Genomic DNA, 27,764 nt, shown 5'->3' with positions numbered 1-27,764 from the left:
TAAAAGAAATTTATAATGTATCCTAAATGCTTGTGAATGTAAAAATTAATGACAACAGCACAGTCAAGTACAGTAATTATTTGAAACTCACACAGTTCAGGTATTTGAATTTTAGTTAATTTAACATGATTTAAAATCCATAAATATCCATTATTCAAATTAATTAGTCCTGAATCCTGTGCATTTCAGATGATTCACTGTAATGCGAATTTTTAAAATTAAAATAAAAAAAATAAAATAAATATTGATATTTTATTCTGAAATATTAAACTTTGTTTTTATAAGAATTTATGCAATGCATATTTAAAATCAATGCAATGCTTTAAAATTTGCATAGTGCATCACACATTAAATAACAGAAAATATTAATATCTGCTAAGTAAAAGCAGTTTTTTTGAAAAATTTAAGAAGCTCTATTATAAATTCTAGATGTGTTGATCAATTGTAAAGTTGTGAAACAAATATATATAGCAATTCAGAATTTAAGAGCAGTTTATATAAAAGTATAAATAAATAATATATATATATATATATATATANCCAAAAAATTATACGTATTTTGGAAATATTAAGTCGAATTAGACTAGAATCGATTAATTTTATGGACGAAAACCTTTCAAACAGCCGTAGTCCGTAAACTTCCCACGTGTCGGGCTGCGATTGGCTCATGTATTTAAGGATTCCTACAACGCGAAATTCGTATAACGAGGAACGTATCTACGCGTTATAGGGGGGTCTACTGTACTTGTATAATGTACCGTTTAATTATGTAAATATATGTTGTAAGAAATAATACATATTGCAATTGTTTAAGAAGAAACAGTTAGATTACAACTATGTACAGTCGACCCCCCTATAAGATCATTGATTTTTCTGTTTTATCTGAATTACATGTTGTACGAGTCACTTAGATTTTACAAATATGTGAGCCGTTCACAGCCCAGCTCACATATTTGTAAAATCTAAGTGACTCGTACAACATGTAATTCAGATAAAACAGAAAAATCAATGATCTTATAGGGGGGTCGACTGTACATAGTTGTAATCTAACTGTTTCTTCTTAAACAATTGCAATATGTATTATTTCTTACAACATATATTTACATAATTAAACGGTACATTATACAAGTACAGTAGACCCCCCTATAACGCGTAGATACGTTCCTCGTTATACGAATTTCGCGTTGTAGGAATCCTTAAATACATGAGCCAATCGCAGCCCGACACGTGGGAAGTTTACGGACTACGGCTGTTTGAAAGGTTTTCGTCCATAAAATTAATCGATTCTAGTCTAATTCGACTTAATATTTCCAAAATACGTATAATTTTTTGGGAATAATCCGTATAAACTATGCTATAAACAAAAAAATTGTAGGATTACTTACCTAGTGTGCACCGTTCAACGTCGCCATTGCTTAAGCTTGTGTTCGTCGCGGAGCAGCGCACCAAACGGCGACCGCGATTTCTGATATTATTTTTCTGCGAAAAATTCGTTGAACTTTGGAGACATCATTAATAGAAATAATTTTTATGGCCGTTGAATAAGAAGTGTTTCTTTCACAAGAAATGTATAAAATTAGTGCTGTATTAGACTTACGGTACCTAATTTACATACTGTACAGACGATAGTAAACTCAACTTACTCGCCTAAACTCTCCGTAGCGTGGCGCTGAACGGCGGAAAGTAGTTCGGCTGCCGCGATGACGTTTTACCGCGTTTTACACGTCCCTTTTAGCGTCTTTATACGAATATTGTCGCAGTTTTTTCGCCGCGTTATAGGGGGTCTACTGTATTTATTAAAATATTAGAGTGATTTCAATTTATACAACATAACAGGGTGTCTTCCTGCGATTCAGGCTAATAACTCAGAAGGAAATATTTGACCGTTTATTGAAAAAAAAAAAATTAGTACAGAATTTGCCGATTGATTCGCTGTAGCAATATGTAATATTTTTGGTTAGATTTCATACAATTCTGAAACACTTCCCAACGATTTGCAGTTACTGTCTGTCGATGGAAAGAATCGACTTGAGAGCAACGTCACGCGTGATGTCCCTTAACAGTATATTTCCTAATGAACACTTTTCGTTTAATGTGTCAGGCAATATGTGAATTTTATTTTCTCTCACTAGAAAAAAACGACGACTTTTCCATTAATTGTGGTAATTTTTTATAGCATGCTTTTAACAACTACTATAGCGATCTTCCTCGTATTCGATCTCTTAGTGCCCACACTACAACAAGATGGCGCGCACTAGAAAATTTGAGGAAGAACGAAGAAGTCAGAATGAGCAGAAAGGTGGGGACTCTGTGATGCCGTGGGCAGGATTTGGATGGGGGTAAAACAGACATTGTATTTATAGAAGGTAGAATGAATTCAGAAAAATATTAAGAATCGTTGTATCAAAATTTAATAACTTTTGGATCACTTATTGCATAATGCTGCCATTCATGCATCAAAGTCAACTATAAATTGGTTCGCTGAAAAAAAAAATTAATGTAACTGATTGGCCATCATGGAGCCCTGATATGATATGAATTTGATAATGTTTGGAGCATTATGAGTAAGCTTACCAGACTTCGCGCTTTGACCAGGACTGTCCCGGTTTAATGATATGGTGCCTGTGTCCCGGCCAGTTTTTCATTTTGTCCTGGTTATTTGGTAAAATTTTAAAATTGCTGAGTATACAAGAAGTAAAAATAGTGCAACCTCGAGTAAAATGGCTAAAATATCCAACCTTTTACTCTCACTGTTGCTGTTATCTTCTAATAATCCATCAACTATCTCATTTAATTGTCTCTGTGCATAAGGAATTCTATATGGAGGGGAATAGATGGGTACTACATCACCTATATTAATTTCATGTTGTACGATGTCGCAATAACCTAAATCGTAATAGTTGAGAGCAAAGACATGTTTGTACTTATACAATTGTGCTAATAATGCTTTCTTTTTATCTTTACTTATGTCCGAAAATCAAACAGTTGACTAAATTCTGATTCAGTTAATTTTGCAGTAGCTCCTTACTTTAAATTTTCTGAAGGAGTATTCTCCTATGCTTCTAAAAATGTGCCTACCTTTGTACCTTTTTCTAATTTTACTACGTTACAGATGGTATTGCAGAGTCTAACGTGAACTTGTCCCTTTTTATTAGGGGAGACTAACAAATGCGCTCCAGAAACTCCGTCTATTTTGAGAGGGAGCGATTCTATTACAGTAGACCCCTATAATGGAGATTCCTATAACGCGGCGAAAAAATTGCGACAATATTCTTATAAAGACGCTAAAAGGGACGCGTAAAACGCGATAAAACGTCATCGCCAACTCGTCATCGCGGACGAGCAGCCGAACTACTTTCCGCCATCCAGCGCCACGCTACGGAGAGTTTAGGCGGGTAAATTGAGTTTATTATCGTCTGTACAGTATTATATATAAATTAGGTACCGTACATATATATTAATTATATATAAATTAGGTACTCTATATATAATTATATATTAACTTAATTTATTTTAACTTTATTATAATTATATATATACTTTCCGCCGTCCAGCGCAACGTTACGGAGAGTTTAGGCGAGTAAGTTGAGTTTACTATCGTCTGTACAGTATGTAAATTAGGTACCGTAAGTCTAATACAGCACTAATTTTATACATTTCTTGTGAAAGAAACATTTCTTATTCAACGGCGATTAAAATTATTTATATTAATGATGTCTCCAAAGTTCAACGAAGTTTTCGCAGAAAAATAACTTATCAGAAATCGCGGCCGCCGTTTGGTGCGCTGCTCCGCGACGAACACAAGCTTAAGCAATGGCGACGTCGAACGGTGCACACTCGGTACGCAATCCTACAATTTTTTGTTTATAGCATAGTTTATACGGATTATTCCCAAAAAATTATACGTATTTTGGAAATGTTAAGTCGAATTAGACTAGAATCGATTAATTTTATGGACGAAAACCTTTCAAACAGCCGTAGTCCGTAAACTTCCCACGTGTCGGGCTGCGATTGGCTCATGTATTTAAGGATTCCTACAACGCGAAATTCGTATAACAAGGAACGTATCTACGCGTTATAGGGGGGTCTACTGTACTCCTGTCATTACGCTTAATCCCTTTTATTTTAGCTGTAACTATATTATCTGAATGAGGGGGGAAGTCTGCAAGTTTCTAATAAAACTACTTCCTTATCTGTTTCCTGTGTTGCTCCTTCTTTTGTTTCTCTGTGTTTTGAGGGAATGTTTTATCTGCCTTTAAAGCACTTCGAGGGGGATGTCTGTGCAAGTTTTATTTACCTTTATAAACTTATCAGCTAGATATAGAATCGTTCGGATTGGGGTAGAAAAGATTAATTAATTAAAGATGCCAACCTCTGTGGTTAAAGTCAAGCTTATGTCAACACTGAAAAGTATTTAAAACTTATAAATGGTAAGTAAAAACATGATTATTAAAATTTGTCATTCAACGCCATTTCGTAAATAAATATATTTTAACTCTCATTTTGATGTTATTAAAAATGAATTTTAAACCCCAATTTAAAGATTCTTAATCTAACAAAAAATGGGGCCTCATTTGGCTTCAATAAGCCCCAGGCCCCGAAATACCTAGATCTGCCCCTGAATGTACGGCAAGAAAATATGGCGCGCACTTTTCTATTTTGACGTTTTGAAAACAATTTTACTCACAAAATAAATAGAATTTCCACCCTATTTGTGTATTTTTCGCGAGCTATACACGACAGAACCAATCTCTAACACGTGACAGAGATTGATCCGATCGTACAGATCGATCATTCCAAATCAGTGGACATATGCTCCATTCACTAATTTTTTTATTAATTTTCTTTCCCTTACAATCATTCAATCAATTAATTCATTTGCCTTACAATCGATAATTCTGTATTTATTCTTTATCTGTTCACTAGCTTTTGCCCGCGGCTTCGCTCGCATTAAGAAGTATTATTATTAAATAGGTATAGTTTTTGCGGCTTTACTTTTGTTTAGCGTGTGTAAAAAATTAGGGCCTACAAAACTTCTTTGTACACAATATTCTTAACTAATCTGTCATTAGGCGCTAAAACTATCAAGCTATTGGGTGAACTTTCTCCTGAGCAAGCAACATAAAACTGTCCATGAGAGAACATTCTTCAACTTCTCCATTAACGTTCAGATTTTCTTTAGCCATTTTAAAAAAGTCTAACCGACAAAACCTATACTTAAACCAAACGAAAACAAAACAAATGCCAAATACAAAGCAGAGTCTATAACCAAAACTACTAAACCGAAGCAAAGCAAATGCAATCCAAAATATGCCAAAAAAAGAACAGCCAAAATCGTCAAATATAATCCGCTAGAAATATTTAGGTATAGTATGTACTATTAGATACGGCGGCCACTCATCATCGGGTATATGTAACTCAGTGAAAACACAACGATAGCGCGTTTTAAAATACTACTAACGTTATCTATTGTCAACATTTAGAACTAAAAATTATTTTGTTCGTCTTATTTTATTCGTTCCATTAGGTACTGATAGGTTCAAACTAATACATTCACATCCTCCATCATCCCTTATTTTATCCCCATGGGGGTTGAATTTATCAAAATCCTATTTAAGCGGACGTCTTCATCATAGTAGCTCCAATCTTTAATTTCAGTTCAATCAGTCGAAAATCTAAGAAGATTTATACAAACTTTCATCCCGTATTTTATCCCCTTAGGGGTGGAATTTATCAAAATCCTTTCTTAGCGGATGCCTACGTCATAATATCTACCTGCATGCCAAATTTCAGCCCGATCCGTCCAGTGGTTTGGGCTGTGCGTTGATAGATCACTATGTCAGTCACTTTTGAGTTTTATATATATAGATTACTGAAATTAGGAATTTCGTAAAAATGGAAATGGTAATGATCGAAGTATAAGGAAAACGTCCGTAGTATTTCTCCAGCCTTAGGTTCTCAGAAATACTAATGAACTTTTGGATAGATCTAATCTGAAAACTTTAGACATATTTTTCCTCTTCAGTTTTTAGAAATAATGCAAAAGAAATTGCGAAAAAAATAATAATAATAATTTCCTCGAAGAGAGGAAAAGTTCTAAAAAGGAAATTGCTCTCCTGCTTTGTTGATTGGATTGATTGGACTGATGGAATAAGGCAACGCAACACGCGGCGAGCCGCCAAGGAAAAGACTTTCGATGGAAAATTATCTGATATTCTATTATTTAGGTGTTAGACAAGTGAAGAAAACCCGATAAATTCCACGTGGTCAACCTGTTGATTGAGGCGGAGTCTAACGACCTTACCAAGAGTTGATCACGGCCTCAATTATATATGAAAACTAAACAAATTTTTATACATTTTATGTTTATTAAACACAAAAATTAATTAAAAAGTGTCGAAACAAATTTATTAGAAATTATTTTACTAAGTTTAACTAACTACTAGTGTTCAATGGTTTTATTCAGTTTATTGTTGGATTCCAGAATTGTGAGAATTACATATTTAAAGCTACTTTGATATATATTTTTCCATATAATATGTAGTGTATATTGTATAGTTTTTCTTTAGTCATCGTTTGTTTTTTTTATTGATACCAACTGGTTCTCACATTTGCTGATACTAGGCCAAATAGGAATAACTAAATTAAATCTGTAAATATAACTTGATTTTTTTCTTTTTTTAGTCAACAGTAGCCGAGTGCTAAAAGCATTGAACATTAGTCGAGGGTTTGCTCCTCAACAGCAACCTGGCCATGTGGAGTTTTTCGAGTTTTCTTTACGAGTGTCTAACACAGTGGTGTGCCGTGACATTTGATGATAGAAAGATGTGTTTCTGTAAGAAGCCAACTTCCAGGGGCAATCAGTTAATTGTTCATCACTGATGGTCTAGGGTCCATTCGTATTTGTTTGTTCGATAAGCCAGTAAAAACCGTAGACTTCTCTAAATGTTTTTAATATCACAATTACATTCCGAATCGCTAGCCACGATATAAGGGTTACAATTAAAAATAAAATAATAAAAACTTACTTGTTGTAATAAAATGTGTGGTGGATGTACTGTACGTACCTAGTCCAAAATATTCTTCAATTGTATGAATATACTTTGTTCTTTCAAAGTATATTTAAAGTATTTATTTCTTTCAAATTATAATTAAATATAGCTTTGTAAAGAATCGTACATAAAAATAACATAAAATCTTTACTTTTTAAATCTTAAAACGATCCACTTAGTCAAATAGCTCCCTACCAGTAGCTAATGGATGGAATCAGCGTAGGTGTGCAGCGCGTGCATACACGCGGGCTGCCAAATCCCGAGGGTGTCGATACTGGTGCCTCTTTTGTCACATCACTAGTATACCTCAAAGGATGCAACAGGGTTGTTGTAAATTTTAAAGAATCGTACATAAAAATAACATAAAATCTTTACTTTTTAAATCTTAAAACGATCCACTTAGTCAAATAGCTCCCTACCAGTAGCTAATGGATGGAATCAGCGTAGGTGTGCAGCGCGTGCATACACGCGGACTGCCAAATCCCGAGGGTGTCGATACTGGTCAATGTCAAATACCTCTTTTGTCGGGGGTGGTCCGTTCGGATATGTCGGGCCCCTCACCACCCGGCAGCCCCATTGTGGGCCTGGCCGAACCAATAATGGGCTTGCAAAAAGAGGCCCTCTTAGTGCCCACAGGGCGGAAAGGGTTAAATTAATTGAAAAAATAATAAAAAAAAACCCTCTTTTGTCGCATCACTAGGATACTTCTAAGGACGCAACAGGGTTGTAAATTTTAAACGTTTCTCACCATAGCTGTAAAAATCTAAATATGTTAAACTTAATAGATTGTCCGTCGTTTATTTTCTAATTCGTTTTAGGACCAGGTATCTACGGAAATTTCCAAAATTTACTTTTCAGTCACTCTCATTGGTCTGGAAAAATGTCTGTCTTTATTACATCCAATATTACGAAGAAATCAGTCCCTACTGCACTCGGCTAGAGATTGGTTCGGTTAGGCTTTTGTTTTAGTAAAATTCCGGCTCTTTCAGCAGGGTTTTATTTATGTCCCTAATTCCCCAATCTCTTAATTATTTAACTACTTCTTAAGTAGAAATAAATCGAAACCGGTTACTTTGTACTCGAATATTTGTAGTCTCGGGAAAAAGTGGAATGACAAATTTTTATGACAACGGGATACATAAATCGTAAATTTAAAGAAAATAAATTATAGAGCTTTTTCTGTGCCTCGTGCATCTCATTCATTAAATTTAGTTGTAAATGATGTTGCCAAAGTAACAGTTAATTTTAACATTATACAAGAATTGTGCACGTTTTTTTTCTACATCCCCTTATAGATGGGACATACGAAATCGTAATATCAGTAGTTTAACATTGAAGTCTGTAAGTAATTCAAGATGATAGCGCAAAATAAAAACGGAATAAATATATCAAATATTTTAATGAATTTTTTTAAAACGCCTGTCAACTATACAGAACTGACATAAAAACATACCCGTAAATTTCTATCGGTTGGGTTGTTATAAATCTACTCGCGATTCATATAATGGGGCGAGGGCGACCAAATATCTAGCAGGCAGGCGCTTGGAAGCTGTCCCGTATTCGACAATATAGCGCTTCCATTCCCATTGATATTCGAATATACAATAACGATCTTATCGTTTTTTCACGTGTAGTATAGAAATTTGTAATAAGATACATAAGGCAGTTATAATAAAATATTAATTTTAATTAATTCAAAGTACGTTAAAATATGAAAATAATCGTGCAATATGTCTTTATATTTTAAAAAATACAAGGGAAGCGCTGCTTCCAATGACGGCACACCACTGGTCTAACACCTAAATAAACATCCATTGCACTAATAATATTTCATAAACCGTTTTCAATTGATTCCAAAAATGTCTTGTCGACCCCTGGGTCAATATCGACCACTTTGAGGACCTCTGTAGAAGGAAAGATCTTGAGGAAGGTCCAGATCTTCCTCAAGACCTTTTCTTCCACAACTTCTAGACTATAATAAAATGAAACGGGCCACCAAGTAGTTTTAAAGAGTCTAAAAGAGGATTTTTGTCTCATTTCTTATTAATTTTATATATTTTGATATCTCATTTATTTGATGACGATTAATTTTAGATGTGGAATAACACANAAAAATGGAAATGGTAATGATCGAAGTATAAGGAAAACGTCCGTAGTATTTCTCCAGCCTTAGGTTCTCAGAAATACTAATGAACTTTTGGATAGATCTAATCTGAAAACTTTAGACATATTTTTCCTCTTCAGTTTTTAGAAATAATGCAAAAGAAATTGCGAAAAAAATAATAATAATAATTTCCTCGAAGAGAGGAAAAGTTCTAAAAAGGAAATTGCTCTCCTGCTTTGTTGATTGGATTGATTGGACTGATGGAATAAGGCAACGCAACACGCGGCGAGCCGCCAAGGAAAAGACTTTCGATGGAAAATTATCTGATATTCTATTATTTAGGTGTTAGACAAGTGAAGAAAACCCGATAAATTCCACGTGGTCAACCTGTTGATTGAGGCGGAGTCTAACGACCTTACCAAGAGTTGATCACGGCCTCAATTATATATGAAAACTAAACAAATTTTTATACATTTTATGTTTATTAAACACAAAAATTAATTAAAAAGTGTCGAAACAAATTTATTAGAAATTATTTTACTAAGTTTAACTAACTACTAGTGTTCAATGGTTTTATTCAGTTTATTGTTGGATTCCAGAATTGTGAGAATTACATATTTAAAGCTACTTTGATATATATTTTTCCATATAATATGTAGTGTATATTGTATAGTTTTTCTTTAGTCATCGTTTGTTTTTTTTATTGATACCAACTGGTTCTCACATTTGCTGATACTAGGCCAAATAGGAATAACTAAATTAAATCTGTAAATATAACTTGATTTTTTTCTTTTTTTAGTCAACAGTAGCCGAGTGCTAAAAGCATTGAACATTAGTCGAGGGTTTGCTCCTCAACAGCAACCTGGCCATGTGGAGATTTCCGAGTTTTCTTTACGAGTGTCTAACACAGTGGCGTGCCGTGACATTTGATGATAGGAAAGCTGTGTTTCTGTAAGAAGCCAACTTCCAGGGTCAATCAGTTAATTGTGCATCACTGATGGTCCATTCGTATTTGTTTGTTCGATAAGCCAGTAAAAACCGTAGACTTCTCTAAATGTTTTTTTAATATCACAATTACATTCCGAATCGCTAGCCACGATATAAGGGTTACAATTAAAAATAAAATAATAAAAACTTACTTGGTGTAATAAAATGTGTGGTGGGTGTACTGTACGTACCTAGTACAAAATATTCTTCAATTGTATGAATATACTTTTAAAGAAAATTATAATTAAATATAGATTTGTAAAGAAACGTACATAAAAATAACATAAAATCTTCTTTACTTTTTAAATCTTAAAACGATCCACTTAATCAAATAGCTCCCTACCAGTAGCTAATGGATGGAATCAGAGTAGGTGTGCAGCGCGTGCATACACGCGGACTGCCAAATCCCGAGGGTGCCGATACTGGTCAATGTCAAATACCTCTTTTGTCGGAGGGGGGTGGTCCGTTCGGATATGTCGGGCCCCGTCTCTCACCACCCGGCAGCCCCATTGTGGGCCTGGCCGAACCAATAATGGGCTTGCAAAAAGAGGCCCTCTTAGTGCCCACAGGGCGGAAAAAAATAAAACATAAAAAAACCTCTTTTGTCGCATCATTAGGATACTTCTAAGGACGCGACAGGGTTGTAAATTTTAAACGTTTCTCATCATAGCTGTAAAAGTCTAAATATGTTAAACTTAATAGATTGTTTATTTTCTAATTCGTTTTAGAACCAGGTGTCCACGGAAATTTCCAAAATTTACTTTTCAGTCACTCTCATTGGACTGGAAAAATTTCTGTCTTTATTACATCCAATATTACGAAGAAATCAGTCCCTACTGTACTCGGCTAGAGATTGGTTCGGTTAGGCTTTTGTTTTAGTAAAATTCCGGGTCTTTCAGCAGGGTTTTGTTTATGTCCCCAATTCCCTAATCTCTTAATTATTTAACTACTTCTTAAGTAGAAATAAGTCGAAACCAGTTACTTTGTACTGTACTCGAATATTTGTAGTCTCGGGAAAAAAGTGGAAAAACAAATTTTTATGACAAGCGGATACATAAATCGTAAATTTAAGGAAAATAAATTCTAGAGCTTTTTCTGTGCCTCGTGTATCTCATTCATTAAATTTAGTTGTAAACTATGTTGTCAAAGTAACAGTTAATTTTAACATTATACAAGAATTGTGCACGTTTTTTTCTACTTCCCCTTGAAGATGGGATATACGAAATCGTAATATCACTAGTTTAACATTGAAGTCTGTAAGTAATATAAGATGATAGNTCTCATTCATTAAATTTAGTTGTAAATGATGTTGCCAAAGTAACAGTTAATTTTAACATTATACAAGAATTGTGCACGTTTTTTTTCTACATCCCCTTATAGATGGGACATACGAAATCGTAATATCAGTAGTTTAACATTGAAGTCTGTAAGTAATTCAAGATGATAGCGCAAAATAAAAACGGAATAAATATATCAAATATTTTAATGAATTTTTTTAAAACGCCTGTCAACTATACAGAACTGACATAAAAACATACCCGTAAATTTCTATCGGTTGGGTTAAGTTATAAATCTACTCGCGATTCATATAATGGGGCGAGGGCGGCCAAATATGTAGCAGGCAGGCGTCTGGCTGCTTGGAAGCTGTCCCGTATTCGACAATACAGCGCTTCCATTCCCACTGATATTCGAATATACAATAGCGATCTTATCGTTTTTTTCACGTTTAGTATAGAAATTTGTAATAAGATACATAATGCGGTTATAATAAAATATTAATTTTAATTAATTCAAAGTACGTTAAAATATGAAAATAATCGTGAAATATGTCTTTATATTTTAGAAAATACAAGAGAGCGCCGCTTCCAATGACGGCACACCACTGGTCTAACACCTAATTAAACATCCATTGCACTAATAATTTTCATAAACCGTTTTCAATTGATTCCAAAAATGTCTTGTTCGCCCCTGGGTCAATATCGACCACTTTGAGGACCTCTGTAGAAGGAAAGATCTTGAGGAAAGTTTAGACCTTCCTCAAGACCTTTCCTTCCACAACTTCTAGACTATAATAAAATGAAACGGGCCACAAAGTAGTTTTAAAGAGTCTAAAAGAGGATTTTTCTCATTTCTTATTAATTTTATATATTTTGATATATCATTTATTTAATGACGATTAATTTTAGATGTGGAATAACACATTGACAAATAATGGCAGAAGAATGGGGCGAAAATTGTCCCAACAAACGAGGTTCAAAAAACTGTCTAAAATTCATTAATAACTGTGCTCTACAATTGGAACCGAGTACAACTTCGGAACATCCAAAATGTGCAGGATTTACAAAGGAATTTGATAAAGGAGGATTGATATATCCTTTAATGCCACTATTTTATCTTATATGTGATATCGAAAATTCATTTATAGTGTGTTTTAGTTTCAATTAATTACATGATATTTTGGATCGTTTTCTAATCCTTTTTTAAAAACATTTACTTTGTATATAATTGAGTTGGAATACTTATCTAAATTCCTGTATTGTTTAAAAGTAAAATTCAGAAAAATTATGAAGAAAATTTCACATCTAACTTTTGTTTTCATAGAAGGAAAGCTTAAATCAAGGTTGTCCATTTTAGTAGAATTTTATTTGTTGCTTGAATAGAAATCTATCAATACGATCAAAAAAAAATAGTAAAGTGAAGGTAATTAATTCCTTATCAGTTTCTTATACAGCTACAACAGTCGATAGTAGGCGAAAATTTTCTAATTTGTTTCGTCCTTCAAAGGGTGAATCCAACTGAAACTATTCTTTCGGGTCCCTTTCGGAAAATTACCGACCCTGGGGCGTTGAAGGGAGAAAGTCCGTTACGAGGTCGAGGTGCAATCCAGTTCGATACCGAGATGATTTTTTTCTTACATCTAGACCAGTAAATGCCCATAGACAGGGTAAAGCAAATTATTATTTAGATTTAGTGAAGGTAATGAAGGTAATTCACAGTGAGCGAGAAATATAATAGCGAGAAAAATAATAGTAGCTGTAGTTGTGAATTTTAACTTATAAGATTGGCAGACTACAGATTACGTGTCATAAAACTCTGATTCTTATTGGTATTTGTCGATGCCTATTCTTTTTATAGTAATATATACGTAGATAGAGAATTATTATAAGTAGCACTTTGAAAAGTGCTGGGCAAAACGAATATTAATCATGTTTCTGTCAACTTTACAAATTCCTTTAAGTTTAGTTATTATTTTCCTTCTGTTGGTTTATACACTAGTGAAGAAATGGAGAAACAGGAAACAACGGAAAAATGGAAAAACTTCATCTGTGTCTGGAAGTAAGTAAATGTTTGAAAGTTTTCATTATTATTTTCTTAAGATATTATTGATTTAAGACGGAAATAAACGTTTTATTATAGAATTTAACTAAACAGAATTAATTAAATTTTAGTTGAATAACTGTCAACAATACAGTATTAATTAAAAAGAGGACAATGAATTTCACTTAGAAACATTTTTTTGCTTATAATCAAAATTTACTATTACTTTCCCAGTTCTATTATATAAGAGAGAGAAACTACTGTGTGTGTCATCAAAAATTAACTTCACAAGGTTTTTACATTTATCGACTCAGACATCGAGAAATGCAAAAACATTTCGGTTTGTTTTTCGTATGTAGGGACTTAAGTGTGTGTGCGTGTCTGTGTGGCACAAATTTAGTTTTATAAGTATGCCGACTTACAGGGTGAAATCGTTATCTTTTGATAGGGATGGCTTAGGGACTTTCGCGTATTTGAGTGGTGTCGTAGAATATAAGAATGCCTTACGAAACCGTTTATTAGAAGCAAGAGTTTTTTTACAACGTAAGGAAGAGTCCTTGCTAGTTGAATAAAGATGACAAACGTCCCGAACTTTCGGTTACGATGTTCCTTGTCGAAAGGGTTCGTCCCTGGTTCGGCATCGGGGCAGCGGCCACTTGATTTCGGATTGTTCTATTTAGCGTGGAGTTTAGCAGGATCTTCTACCGTCTCTTGGGGCGGTAGATCCTGATAAACCATTCATTTTTTAGAATACAGTAGAGCGTCGATTATCCGAAAGAATTCCAGTCGGCAAATTTAAATTTTCGCCAGTGCTATGGCGCTGTAATCTTTGGCTATGTCTTGGGCTACTCAAATATTTTACGTTTTTGATACTAAATTAACATCTGAAGAGATGGCATTGCATTCTATTAATCAAATACAGTAGAGCGTCGATTATCCGAAAGTCAATCATCCGAAACGTCAATCATCCGAAAGAATTCCANAAGGGTGAATCCAACTGAAACTATTCTTTCGGGTCCCTTTCGGAAAATTACCGACCCTGGGGCGTTGAAGGGAGAAAGTCCGTTACGAGGTCGAGGTGCAATCCAGTTCGATACCGAGATGATTTTTTTCTTACATCTAGACCAGTAAATGCCCATAGACAGGGTAAAGCAAATTATTATTTAGATTTAGTGAAGGTAATGAAGGTAATTCACAGTGAGCGAGAAATATAATAGCGAGAAAAATAATAGTAGCTGTAGTTGTGAATTTTAACTTATAAGATTGGCAGACTACAGATTACGTGTCATAAAACTCTGATTCTTATTGGTATTTGTCGATGCCTATTCTTTTTATAATAATATACACGTAGATAGAGAATTATTATAAGTAGCACTTTGAAAAGTGCTGGGCAAAACGAATATTAATCATGTTTCTGTCAACTTTACAAATTCCTTTAAGTTTAGTTATTATTTTCCTTGTGTTGGTTTATGCACTAGTGAAGAAATGGAGAAACAGGAAACAACGAGAAAATGGAAAAACTTCATATGTGTCTGGAAGTAAGTAAATGTTTGAAAGTTTTCATTATTATTTTCTTAAGATATTATTGATTTAAGACGGAAATAAACGTTTCATAATAGAATTTAACTAAACATAACAGAATTAATTAAATTTTAATTGAATAACAGTCGACAGTGTTAAAAAGAGGATTATGAATTTCACTTATAAACATTTTTTGCTTATAATCAAAATTTACTATTACTTTCCCACTTCTATTATATAAGAGAGGGAAACTACTGTATGTGTCATCAAAAATTAACTTCACGAGGTTTTTACATTTATCGACTCAGACATCGAGAAATGCAAAAACATTTCGGTTTGTTTTTCGTATGTAGGGACTTTAGTTTGTGTGCGTGTCTGTGTGGCACAAATTTGTTCATTAGTTTTATAAGTATGCCGAATTACAGGGTGAAATCCTTATCTTTTGATAGGGATGGCTTAGGGGCTTTGGCGTATGTGAGTGGTGTCGTAGGAGGCGGAGAATATAAGAATGCCTTACGAAACCGTTTATTAGAAGCAAGAGTTTTTACAACGTAAGGAAGAGTCCTTGCTAGTCGAATAAAGATGACAAACGTCCCGAACTTTCGGTTACGATGTTCCTCGTCGAAAGGGTTCGTCCACGGTTTGGCATCGGGGCAGTGGCCACTTGATTTCGGATTGTTCTATTTGATACACGCGTGGAGTTTAGTAGGATCTTCTACCGTCTCTTGGGGCGGTAGAAGATCCTGATAAACTCATTCATTTTTTAGAATTTTTTAGAATGCATTCTTTATTTTCACGAAGACTTGATGTTTGAAACATAGTCGTATGTATGTAGGCCTACGTGTATGTTGGACAAGTTGGCCAAATATTTTGCCGAATAACGAACTTGTAAAGGCACTTTAATGGATTGTATAACTGACTCGTCGGTTAATTGAATTTTTATCTTCTTTCTTTTCAAACATTATTATTATGCACATTTAACGTAAATAAAGTAGTAATAAATTATAGGGATTTCTATTTGTACATATCCGAGCTTCATGGCGAACGAAACTTATTTGTACGACTTGCTGTACAATATATATAGGGGAAGGTGGGGCAGGATGAGGACGCTAAGGTTTGAAAAGTCATAAGATGGCAACCACTTTAATGAGAACAATAATTTTTTTATTCTCGGCAACAACATTTGGTAATATATAATATAAAATTTAATCACTATCAAATGAATAAACATAATTAGGGGAAGGTGGGGCAGGATGAGGACGTTAAGGTTTGAAAAGTCATAAGATGGCAACCACTTTAATGAGAACAATAATTTTTTTATTCTCAGCAGCTACAACATTTGGTAATATATAATATAAAATTTAATTTTTGAAAAACGTTTTTAAAAACAAGAAAATTTAATATTTTAAAATTATATGTAAATGCACTATCTCGCCCCACCCGTGGCGTAAGACGGGAATATTACTTTTATATACAAGAAGGAGAAATTAAAATGGTTAAACTGTCGTTTTCTTCAATATTGGCACAAGAACAATATGCCCATTTGTCACAGCGGCTACATTTTTTATTATTTTCNGATCGAAATACATTACGATCGTTTTTAAAATTATTATTTTATCTATCCGAAAAAATGATATAGAATTATCAATGACAATGAATTTAAAACTAGTTCACTGCACTATATTGCAGTGCTTCTAGTCGGCGGCAGAATTCGTGACCAACCTTGAGAAGATGGGGTACCCCGTCTTGTCCTCACCATCTTGCCCAAACGTGCACTTTTTATACTGACTGCAAACACGGGTCGACTTTATTTCAAAACTAAACAATTTCGGTCTTAAAGGTTACTTCGAATACCGCAATACCTTCGTCTAAAAGGTAATGTAAAAGTTCGCAATAATACTTATTTTATAGAAACTTTGTAGCGGGCGTAAAATTAGATGAAGTATTGGCGAAACGTGGAAAACTGTCTTACTTCCAGAGAGAGCGATTCGGTCGTTCTCTCGTCCCGTCATCCTTTTTAAACAGTGGCGTAGCGTAGTGGGGCGGCAAAATTTCACAATAAATAGTAATAATATCTTGTAAAAATTTGAACCATTTCATTTCATATTTTTGTCGCACCTACGATTCGGACCGATTGAAATGAGCACGGAATTTTTCATTACTTATTTTGTGACGAAACTGAATTTTAGTCTTTAAATTGAGATACCTAAATAGGGGGGAATTTTCCTCCGTCCCGGGCGGCTGACACCCACGCTACGCCACTGCTTTTGAAGTTGACATTTAGTTCCCCAAATAAGAGCTAGATGAAAGCGCGTTAACCACGAATAAACAGACGTCCCCGTCTTACCCCATGGCTCCATCTTGCACCACCTTTCCCTATATATTGCTTGTATGAATAAATCGAATACTGTATAGCAAAATGAAAACAAAATACTTTTATGACATAGGCCTATACAATACGTAATTATTGGGCTGCAATTTGAAATTAAATAAATTAAAAATTGCAGACTGGCATTCTGACGATGTCAAAATAAAGAATTGCTCTTTATAAATTTTATTTTTATAACAGATATTAATTTTCCAGAAAATAAAGACAATGACCGGGAGTTGAAAATGAATCTTCCGTCTATGTCCTTATTATCAGTTCTGTGGAACATTGTATTTTCTCAACGTGACAAGCAATACCACAATTCACACATGGGAATATGTACGTCATTAATTAATATTTTATTGGGTAATTTGACTGTTATAAATACATGNGTCAAAGCAGAAGAGACTGTTTATGATAGTAAAGATAGCTCTTAGTATGTTACATGGTTGACATAAAATTTTTCTTAACTGCTGTTAACTTTATACAGTTGATATAAAATATTTTACTACAGAATTTGGTTCATAATCTTTTTTTTTCTGAATTTGCCTCCTTTAAAATTGGGTGCGTCTTATACGGCGAAAAATACGGTAATATCTTGTAAAAATTTGAACCATTTCATTTCATATTTTTGTCAAACCTACGATTCGGACCGATTGAAATGAGCACGGAATTTTTCATTACTTATTCTGTGAGGAAAGTGAATTTTAGTCTTTTAAATTGAGATACCTAAATAAGGGGGCGGCGAAATTTTCCTCTGCCCCGGGCGGCTGACACCCACGCTACGCCACTGGAATACCATAATATCTTCATCTAAAAGGTAATGTAAAAGTTCGCAATGATGTTTACTTTGTAGAAACTTTGTAGCGGGCGTAAAATTAGATAAAGTATTGCCGAAACGTGGAAAACTATCTTACTTCCAAACAAAGAGAGCGATTCGGACGTTCTCCCGTCCCATACTCCCTTTGAGGTTGATATTTAGTTCCCCAAATAACAGCTACATGAAAGTGCGTTAACCACGAATAAACAGACGTCCCCGTCTTACCCATGGCCCCATCTTGCACCACCTTCCCCTATATATTGCTTGTATGAATAAATCGAATATAGCAAAATGAAAACAAAATACTTTTATGATATATACAATAGGTAGTTATTGGGCTGGAATTTGAAATTAAATAAATTAAAAATTGCAGACTGGCATTCTGACGATATCAAAATAAAAAATTGCTCTTTATAATTTTTATTTTTGTAACAGATATTAATTTTCCAGAAAATAAAGACAGTGACCGGGAGCTGAAAATGAATCTTCCTTCTATGTCCTTATTATCAGTTTTGTGGAATATTGTATTTTCTCAACGTGACAAGCAATACCACAATTCACACATGGGAATATGTACGTCATTAATTAATATTTTATTGGGTAATTTGACTGTTATAAATACATGAAATATTTTTTCGTATCTTTCCAGTAAACTTAAATGTATTTACTGGACTCTCTGCGCTATATCCAAACGAGAAAGTTGCCTGTATGAACATATTTGGATATAAATTAATTTTTTTCTTACATCCAGAATCTGCAAAGGTAATAAAACATGAGTAGTTATGTAATATATTCATTACAAATGAAAATATACAATATTACGTTTTGTAGGAAGTGTTAAGAAGCAACAGTTTAATCAATAAGGATTCTACTTATGATTTCTTAAAGCCAATTCTCGGAGACAACAGTCTTCTGTACAGGTAATGCATTATTTGATATTTAGTTTAAATATTATTGTTTACAGTTTTCTGAATTTAATTAAGTTCTGAAGATAATTGGAGAAGAAGAAGAAAATATTTAGCTCCATATTTTCATCTTTGGAATCTAAAAGACTATCAAAATGTATTTATGGAGCATTCAAACGTCTTAGTCGAAAAACTCAAACAATTGCAGGAAAATAAAATATTCAATGTCCTGGAATGGATGAAATATTGCACACTCGATATAATTGCAGGTATTACTTATCTAATGTAAAATATTTAATTAAGAATTATAAATATCAATTTACTTTTATGTAGACATAGCAGTAGGAGTTTCTCTACATTCTCAGACAACGAACGATCGAGAATATGTATCTGCAATACACAGGTATGGAAAATTCAGTTCCAGATATATTTCTTCATTTTTCAAATATTTACAAATGTAATAATTATATTAAATAATATAATGTTAGTATTTATAATGTTCGAGTCAACTTCAGTAAAAGAAACATGAAACATTCTAAATTTTGATTGTTGATCAATTAATCGAATATTAAAAGTTTGTAAATTATAAATGAATTGTTATTGCTATACGTGCTGATCATAATAGAGTTGTTAAAACATTGTGTAGGAGGAGGTATGAAAGAAATCACGTTTCTGAACGAATAGAATGTGTTCATTAAGTATGTATTAAAGATTTTCAAATTAATTTAATTATCAGTTATAATGTTTTAAAAGTAAACTTCGCGTATTTCGTACATGTATATTTATTATCCAAGCTCAAATTTGCATTAATTATCTTTTGATATAATAATAATTTACATTAAAATTTAGAATTGTGAAATGTTTTCCTGTATGGTTAGTAAATCCATTGTACTGGTTTTTTCCAATTTTCTTCATGAGTAAAACGGGGAAAAATTACAAAAAAGACATTGAAATAATTCATCGTTTCGACGAAAAGGTAAACTCAACTAGTAAATAGAATTTTGTGTTTTGATTTAAGTAATGAATGATTTAATTTAATGTGTAGCTGTTTAAGAGAAGAAAAGAAAATTTGGTGAAAAAAATGCAGCAGCAACATTCCTTAGACAAAGAGACACATAATGAAGAAGAACCAAAGATGAAAACAAAACAGCGTATTATCGATTCCCTGTTGGATCTTCATGTCAAACAAGGTTTAATATCGGAAGAAGACGTTATCAGAGATATGGGAGCTACTATTTTCGCGGTAGGCATAATTTACTAAAGGTATGATCGGGAATAATTATAAAATCTTGCATTTCAATATTATTTTTATTATGCTGAACTAATATAATGTTATCTAAACAACGTATCGAAATATAAGTAATTTCACAAAGAGTTAACGCAGCGACAAAAATTATAATTAAAGTATAACGTAAAACCTATTTCAAGAATAATCATAATTACTTTCTTGTAATTGACAACACTACGTCTTGTTTATAAAATCGCATTGTCTGTTGTCTTACCGGCATAGAGGTTGAAGGAGTATACATGTCAGGAGTTGTAATTTGGCACAGAGTATTAAATGCCCAAATCATGCGCCCTTAAAAACAGTTGACTTGTAGGCAACGCTTTTATTGTCATAGAACGCAATGGAACGGCGTTCAACCACCTCTTTAAAATATATTTTATAAGTTTTAACAGCATTTTTGAAAATTTGATGTTTGGTCCGCGGTGAATCGCTCTGTTGAGCATAGAAGATCGGCAACAAAATTATTAAAACGGTCCCGCTCCTGCTTGCGTGCCAAATCTTGTGTACGATGCATGTAATATATTCTTAGAAATCTAATGAGCGTTTCACCATGCTTGTTTCATAAAAAAAGCTCTGCTTGTAAGTACTTCTGAAACCGAGAACAGAGTCAAAATAATATTCAAAATGGCGACACTCTCTACAAACAGGCAGTAATGCGAGATTTGCGCATATGTTGCTCGTTGGAAAATTGGAAACACAAATAATGTGAAATCGAATTTTGACAAATGAATCTTTGAAAAGACCCATTTAGCTCTTTCGTGTTATTCCCCACACATTTCTGGTTGTCACGTGCTGANTACATGTATATTTATTATCCAAGCTCAAATTTGCATTAATTATCTTTTGATATAATTTATATTAAAATTTAGAATTTTGAAATATTTTTCTGAATGGCTACTAAATCCAATGTACTGGCTTTCCCCAATTTTCTCCATGAGTAAAATGGGAAAAAATTACAAGAGAGACGTTGAAATAATTCGTCATTTCGATAAAAAGGTAAACTGAACTTGTGAATGGAATTTTATCTTTTGATATATTTAAGAAATTAATGATTTAATTTAATGCGTAGGTTTTCAAGAGAAAAAAAGAGAAGGAAATGCAAGTGCAATATTCCTTAAAGAAAGAAACACGATATGAAGAGGAACCAAAGATGAAAATAAAACAGCGTATTATAGATGCATTGTTGGATCTTAATGTCAAACATGGTTTAATGTCGGAAGAAGACGTTATCAGAGATATGGAAGGCATTATTTTTGCGGTAGGCATAATTTACTGAAGGTCTGATAGGAAATAATTATATAATCGTTGTGAAATAATTACATTTCATTCGTTTGCAAAGGCTTTAATTTTACATTTCTTTTCAATGTATTTTAATATCAGGGTTACGATACAACCGCCCACACTGTCATGGACTCTTTATTTCTTGGGGAGATTCCACGAAATACAAGAAAAACTGTATCTTGAATTGCAAGAAATTTTCAAAAATGATATTAATAGGGATATTACTATCGATGATCTGACGAAAATGACGTATTTAGAATGCGTAATTAAGGTAACTTTTTAAATTTCTTTAAATACACTCAAGGATTACTTTCATACATTACAATTTTCAGGAGTCGATGAGAATCTATCCTTCTTTTCCTTTTATTGCAAGACAAAATCCTTCGGAAATGAAAATAGGTAAATTTTTGATATCTTGCAACTTGTTGTTAAATAATAATATTTTATATTTGTTATTGACTTGAAGCATTAAATCGTTGTCATTGAAATAGGTAATTACGTGTTACCTGCAAATTCGACTCTTCTCATAAGTATCTATGGCATCCATCATAATCCTTCTGTTTACGAAAATCCCGAAGTGTTCGATCCGGATCGTTTCCTACCTGAAAACTATAAAAATCTTCATACTTTTGCATTTTTGCCATTTTCTGCCGATCCACGAAATTGTCTCGGTAAGTGGTTAGTGAATAAATACAAAAACGAAAGAATTATTTTATTAAAATGATTTATTTACAGGAAGTAAACTTGCCATGATTAAAATGAAAATGGTTTTGGCAAATGTTCTTCGAAATTTTAAAGTTTACTCTTTGGACCCTCAAGATAAGATCGTTACTTCTGTGGAAGCTCTTTTGACCCCAATTTCAGGTATAAGAATGTGTTTAGAAATACGATGAATGTTATATGATCTAAGATAAACGTTGGGGTAATTTTTATTATAAATATATAACTTATAATGTAGACGTGTGCATTTAGAAACTGTATCAAAATAATTCTACCCATTATTAAACTTTACTCATTAATTGTATTTCATATTTTGATACATAAAAGTGATAAGAATAGAATGTATTGTGATTACTGTTATTAAATCTGTTTTACAATAATACTATTTTTTGCTGTTTATTGCATTTTATTTATTTATCACATTGATCATTTCTCATATTTAATTTTACGTAAATTAAACTGTTGTTAACGATCTATTGTTCGTATTTACCTGTATTGTATGAATTGGGCCGAACATATATGATTCAGTTAATAATGTATTGTATACAAAATATTTGTATTTCATTTTAGTATTTTTCTGATATGCTATGAAATGAAAATTGTACAAATCCATATTTAATAAAGATATTTAAAATATTTGACTATTAATGTATACCTATTATTAACACAAATACTATGATTCTATGGCAGAGAGTTCGATAAACACTACTCGCCTTTCATATAAAATGTATACAATTGCCAAAGAAAAAGGTCCAAAAACTTAACACGATATTACATATTATAGGAGTGAAAATTGAATTCCATAAATGAAATATAATGGTGAATCAGATCCTCATAAAGGGTTTCTCACAATAAATGAAAAAGTATTTAAAAATTGTAGCAATTCTTGTAGAACGTGGTACTTATACAATTCCAGTTAGATAAGAATTTACATAAAATTGTCTGTTTATCTTATTCTACAGTCTGTTTATGGAAAGAATCAACTTGAGAGCGACGTCCATATCATACACACCATGTCCCAGAGAAATTCCTAGGGCTTTTCAGCACATCCTGATTCGATCCCAAGTCCTACAGAGTGTGGGCTATCACTTTAAATGTAGACCGGATGGCCGAGCGGTTAAATCTTATAAATTAATTTTTGAAAACATTTATAAGAATTCTTTGTAAAGCATTACTATTTTTCGATATACAATTAATTATCGAAAACAAAACATCCCATTAAAAAGTTAATTTGCAATTGTAATGCTTTTAGCACAATTGTAAATGTAATTACTGCTATTTGATAAAATGTAATTACCTATATATCTATATAAATAATTTCTTCTGTAATTTATAAAACATATTAGTAACAATACACAGCGGTCGTTTCAAACAATTGTAACTTCGAAAAAAATTTTATTTTATAACATACACATTAATAAAATTATATTTAAAACACGAAAGTTTGAAAAAATAATGACTGATCAGTTTTTCAATCATATAAAATTAGTTAATATAAGAAAAACATAAAAGCTGACCCAAAAATCGATTAACCATATTAAAATGCCCGTGTCAATAGCATTTTTTCTCTTGTTCTCTCCTAGTTTCAATAAATATTCCTAGTCATAACAGGTGCAAATCTGTTTCGAAGTTCCAGTACAACGTCCTCTTTTACGATTGACGCTTCGACAATGTATATAGCATCTTATTTCAATAGACGGACAGCCAAATTCAGTTTCCAACGACGTAACCTCTATTACCAAAATATACAGAGGATTGATATTGTAATTAATATATAAAAATAAATCATTTGAATTTAAATTTAAAAACAGTTCTATATAAAGAATAATATAAGAAATTAAGTAAAGAGAAATTAGGTAAAATATTAATCATGACATATTTACTTACCCAAAGTACAAAACACATAGGCTAACAAGAGAAGTACGACAATGACTTTCATATTTTTGTTTCCTTTCAACGCTTTATATAATAATTATATAAAACGAATGATTTTGTTCCGTGAATATCTACAGAAGATTATTAGAAAACGTGTAAACTTTGTACAACAAGGCAAAGTCAGAAGGACAATGCTTACAATCTACTGGTGATGCTCTAAATGATTTCTACTGAAGCCAGTGGGATATTGATTTTGAAATTTTAATTTAAAAATCAATATCAAATTTTATGATCTTAGTTCGTTCACGGAACGGGAGTGGATGTAGATAGCTTATCTCATACAACATCTGTTTCTTTTTTGTTTTTAATACATGCTACGAAAATTTTTAACGGATGTTCTAGATTTAAAGATAGTCTACATTCTTTTAAAATATGTAAATATAATTGAATAAAGTATTTTAAGAAATACAGTAGAACGTCGTTTATCCGAAAGTCTGTTATCCGAAAGAATTCCAGTCGGCCTAAAGTACAATTTTTATTTATTTTTATATTTTTCAATGTATTTATTTCGTTTGTAAAACATAAAGAAATCATTTTTAACGATTTAATAGCCACGATTATTATTTTAAAAAGTTTACGTTAGGCTTAACATCGACAAAAATTCAACGCGAAGCGACACTCAACGGAGAAAAATTTCAACACCGGTAGGTTAATATATTTTTTGCACACAATCGGTTATCCGAAAAATAAGTTATCCGAACAACCCCAGTCCCCAATTGATTCGGATAAACGACGCTCTACTGTATGTATAATAGGCTATATATGAATGTATGAATGTTGGTGGATCATTATGCATATAATTTGTTTCATTCGCATCATGGATTTGGTAAAGCAATAGATAGAATCGATATATTTTGGGCAAATTATCTTTGAAAATTTGAGGTTCCAATCGTATTTGAATACATACAAATAGGGTAGTTGCACCAGTGAATGACCGGCTACAGTGAACGACCATATTGTCAGAAATTTGTTTAAAATAAGCATCATGGCAAGAAAAACTAATCAGAAGCGCTGAATTACTGAAAAGCAACTCCATTTTGAAATATTCTCTTTCATTGGGCATTCAGAAACGTGTGATAACGTTTGAAATATGGCAACTTTCTTGAGATATGTCTGTAAGGTGTAATCTTGCTTTCATTGTAATAAGGTAAGAATTGTGGCAAGGATTCATATAGCAGCATTTTAAAATAATTATTTATTAGTTTTCTTAATTAAGTATTGTGTAAAGAAATAGTTTTGTAGACATTTAAGGTACGGTTTTAGTACAAAAATTAATTCTAACCTTTAAAAGTGTGTAGATAGGGGGGGGGGTTTAGTCACTCACTTCATCTGAAAAGTGATCCTTCTCCAGCGAAGGAACACTTCGGTCATTTAATGGTGATAAAGCAATACGCGTTATTTTCATTTCTGAGTACAAAATTCAAAATCTGTGAATGTTGTTTCATATTAATGGATGAGTGAATGACCAAAAAACTAACTTGTACCAGTAAATGACCATGGCTCAATGCTATGTGGTCATTTATTGCTGCACATTAAAATGGTTTGAGACGAATAATTAAAGACATTCGAATTTATTTTTATTCAGATAAATTCAAAATGGAAGATGAAATAAATAAAAAGAAGAAAGTTTACAGACATTTTCTATATAGTGAAGAAGATTTGTATGCAGCTGTAGCAGCAGTATGCGAAAATAAAATGAGTGCTAATAAGGCTAACAATAAATTTAACATTCTAAAAGAAACTTTAATAAATAAATTACATGGAAAGGTACCATGGAGCGAAAAATAGGCTCTGCAGCAACATTAACTAAAGCAGAGGAAGACAGGTTGAAAAAATGGATTATTGGGAAAGACAAATTGAGTTTTCACGTGCATCCTGATGAAGTAAAAGACGCAGTTCAGAAAGTTATAATAAAAGATATGGAACGAAAGAATCCATTTAATGATGATTACCCAGGAAAAAAATGGCTAAAACTTTTATAAAAAGGCACCTTAATGTAGCAGCAAAGAATACAGAAGTGATATCCAAGGCTCGAGCAGCAGTTTCTGAAGAGATGATAAGGAATTGGTTTCAAGAATTAATTATTTGAGAAAAGAACATACATGTGATATTCTGCAAAATCCTTTCCATATTTTCAAAGCAGATGAAACAGGGATGTCATTTTGTCCACAAACTGGCAAACTTCTGGTACTTAAAGCATATAAGGACTTTTACAAGAAAAACAGCGTATCACAGTTTTCTGTAATTTTTCTGCAAATGGCCAGTTAGTGGATCCTATCATAGTGTTCCCATACGAGAGAATTCCAAGGCATATTGCAAATTCAGTTCCACATGCCTTTGCTGTATTCAGAAGTGATCCAGGACGGATGATATGTGCCACATTTTATGAATATATTGCAAACGGCTTCTGGATAACAATATCTACTTTCCTGTATTATTGCTTTTTGATGGACATAAACCCATTTAAATTAAAAACTGTATAATTTTTGTGTTGAGAAAAATATTCTCAGTTTTTGTTTGTTGCCAAATGCAACTCATATTATCCTGCCGTGTGATGTTGCAATTTTTTCAACCGTTTAAATCTCAGTGGAGAAATGCTGTCAGAAAACACAAGCAACAATCATCAAAATCGGTTTCTAAAACTAACTTTGCTGCTTTATTCTTTAAAGCTTACAAGAAAGCTTTGAAATCGGAAAAAATTCAACATGGGTTTGTTTCCACTTAATTCAAATAGAGTGGATTATTCAAAATGTATTTCTACTAGACGTAAGAAATTATTTTCCGAAAATGAACATGATTTATCAATTAATTATAGAGAACCATATAAATGTGCACTGCAAATGATTAAAAAAATGAGATTCTACTTAATTTGTTATTAGATTTCAACAAAACCATTGCAACAATCAAGTAAATTTAGAAAATTATTATTGCAATATTGCCAATCTATGAAACACATTTTTCTATGAATTATCAAACTGATCATTTTTATAACATTGTATATATGATAATTTTTAATTAAAGATTTCTTTTCCTAAAAATTAATATTTTTATTCCAATTTCTTAATCTGAAATTACATGACTAAATTACATAAAATTCCCAACACATTAATAGTATACAAAGATATAAATTACATATAGCACCCTAAAACTCTAGTTATTCATTATTAATCACTTGCGGACATTCACTAACCCTCAGCTGGTCAACTACTAGAGCCATATGGTCATTCACTGGGGATTTTTAAATTTTCAAAACATCATCTCATTAATTTAATCAATATTACAAAAAATTAAAAATTCATTCTTTGAATGAGTAGTGCGAGTTCTTGGTAACCAGCAGTGACCATTACTTAAGTTAAATGTCTATTTGTTAAGTGATTATATAGAAATCTCGTTATTAAGGTGCTTAACCGGTCATTCACTGGTGCAACTACCCTACTTTTCATAATATCCAAGTTTAGGTATTGA

The 27,764-nt window shown here is 32.6% G+C and overlaps 2 protein-coding genes across 2 annotated transcripts; both read left to right on the top strand.

The window, feature by feature from the left end:
* The first annotated feature begins 21,230 nt into the window (after positions 1-21,230).
* On the top strand, positions 21,231-21,968 carry LOC111641935. The gene is made up of 3 exons (XM_023388192.1): positions 21,231-21,359; positions 21,433-21,621; positions 21,744-21,968. Exons 1-3 carry the CDS (start codon positions 21,270-21,272, stop codon positions 21,825-21,827), a joined length of 363 nt encoding a protein of 120 aa, XP_023243960.1. The 5' UTR covers positions 21,231-21,269; the 3' UTR covers positions 21,828-21,968.
* Positions 21,889-24,024, top strand: LOC111641912 (cytochrome P450 4C1-like). The gene is made up of 4 exons (XM_023388165.1): positions 21,889-21,915; positions 21,977-22,043; positions 22,136-22,315; positions 22,380-24,024. Exons 1-4 carry the CDS (start codon positions 21,889-21,891, stop codon positions 22,535-22,537), a joined length of 432 nt encoding a protein of 143 aa, XP_023243933.1. The 3' UTR covers positions 22,538-24,024.
* The last annotated feature ends 3,740 nt before the right edge of the window (positions 24,025-27,764 follow it).

The sequence above is a fragment of the Centruroides sculpturatus genome, unplaced genomic scaffold (genome assembly GCF_000671375.1).
Source record: "Centruroides sculpturatus isolate CEXI.00-Female unplaced genomic scaffold, Cexi_2.0 scaffold130, whole genome shotgun sequence".
NCBI classification, from domain to species: Eukaryota; Metazoa; Arthropoda; class Arachnida; order Scorpiones; family Buthidae; genus Centruroides; species Centruroides sculpturatus.
This window is presented reverse-complemented; position numbering and strand designations above follow the sequence as displayed.

Excerpts from the sequence above, each read along its gene's own strand:
- LOC111641935 (XM_023388192.1), top strand. The coding sequence starts at position 21,270 with ATGTACTGGCTTTCCCCAATTTTCTCCATGAGTAAAATGGGAAAAAAT. Across the intron at positions 21,360-21,432 it reads TTCGTCATTTCGATAAAAAG|GTTTTCAAGAGAAAAAAAGA; the intron begins GTAAACTGAACT and ends TTTAATGCGTAG. Across the intron at positions 21,622-21,743 it reads TGGAAGGCATTATTTTTGCG|GGTTACGATACAACCGCCCA; the intron begins GTAGGCATAATT and ends TTTTAATATCAG.
- LOC111641912 (XM_023388165.1), top strand. The coding sequence starts at position 21,889 with ATGACGTATTTAGAATGCGTAATTAAG. Across the intron at positions 22,044-22,135 it reads TCCTTCGGAAATGAAAATAG|GTAATTACGTGTTACCTGCA; the intron begins GTAAATTTTTGA and ends TCATTGAAATAG. Across the intron at positions 22,316-22,379 it reads CGATCCACGAAATTGTCTCG|GAAGTAAACTTGCCATGATT; the intron begins GTAAGTGGTTAG and ends ATTTATTTACAG.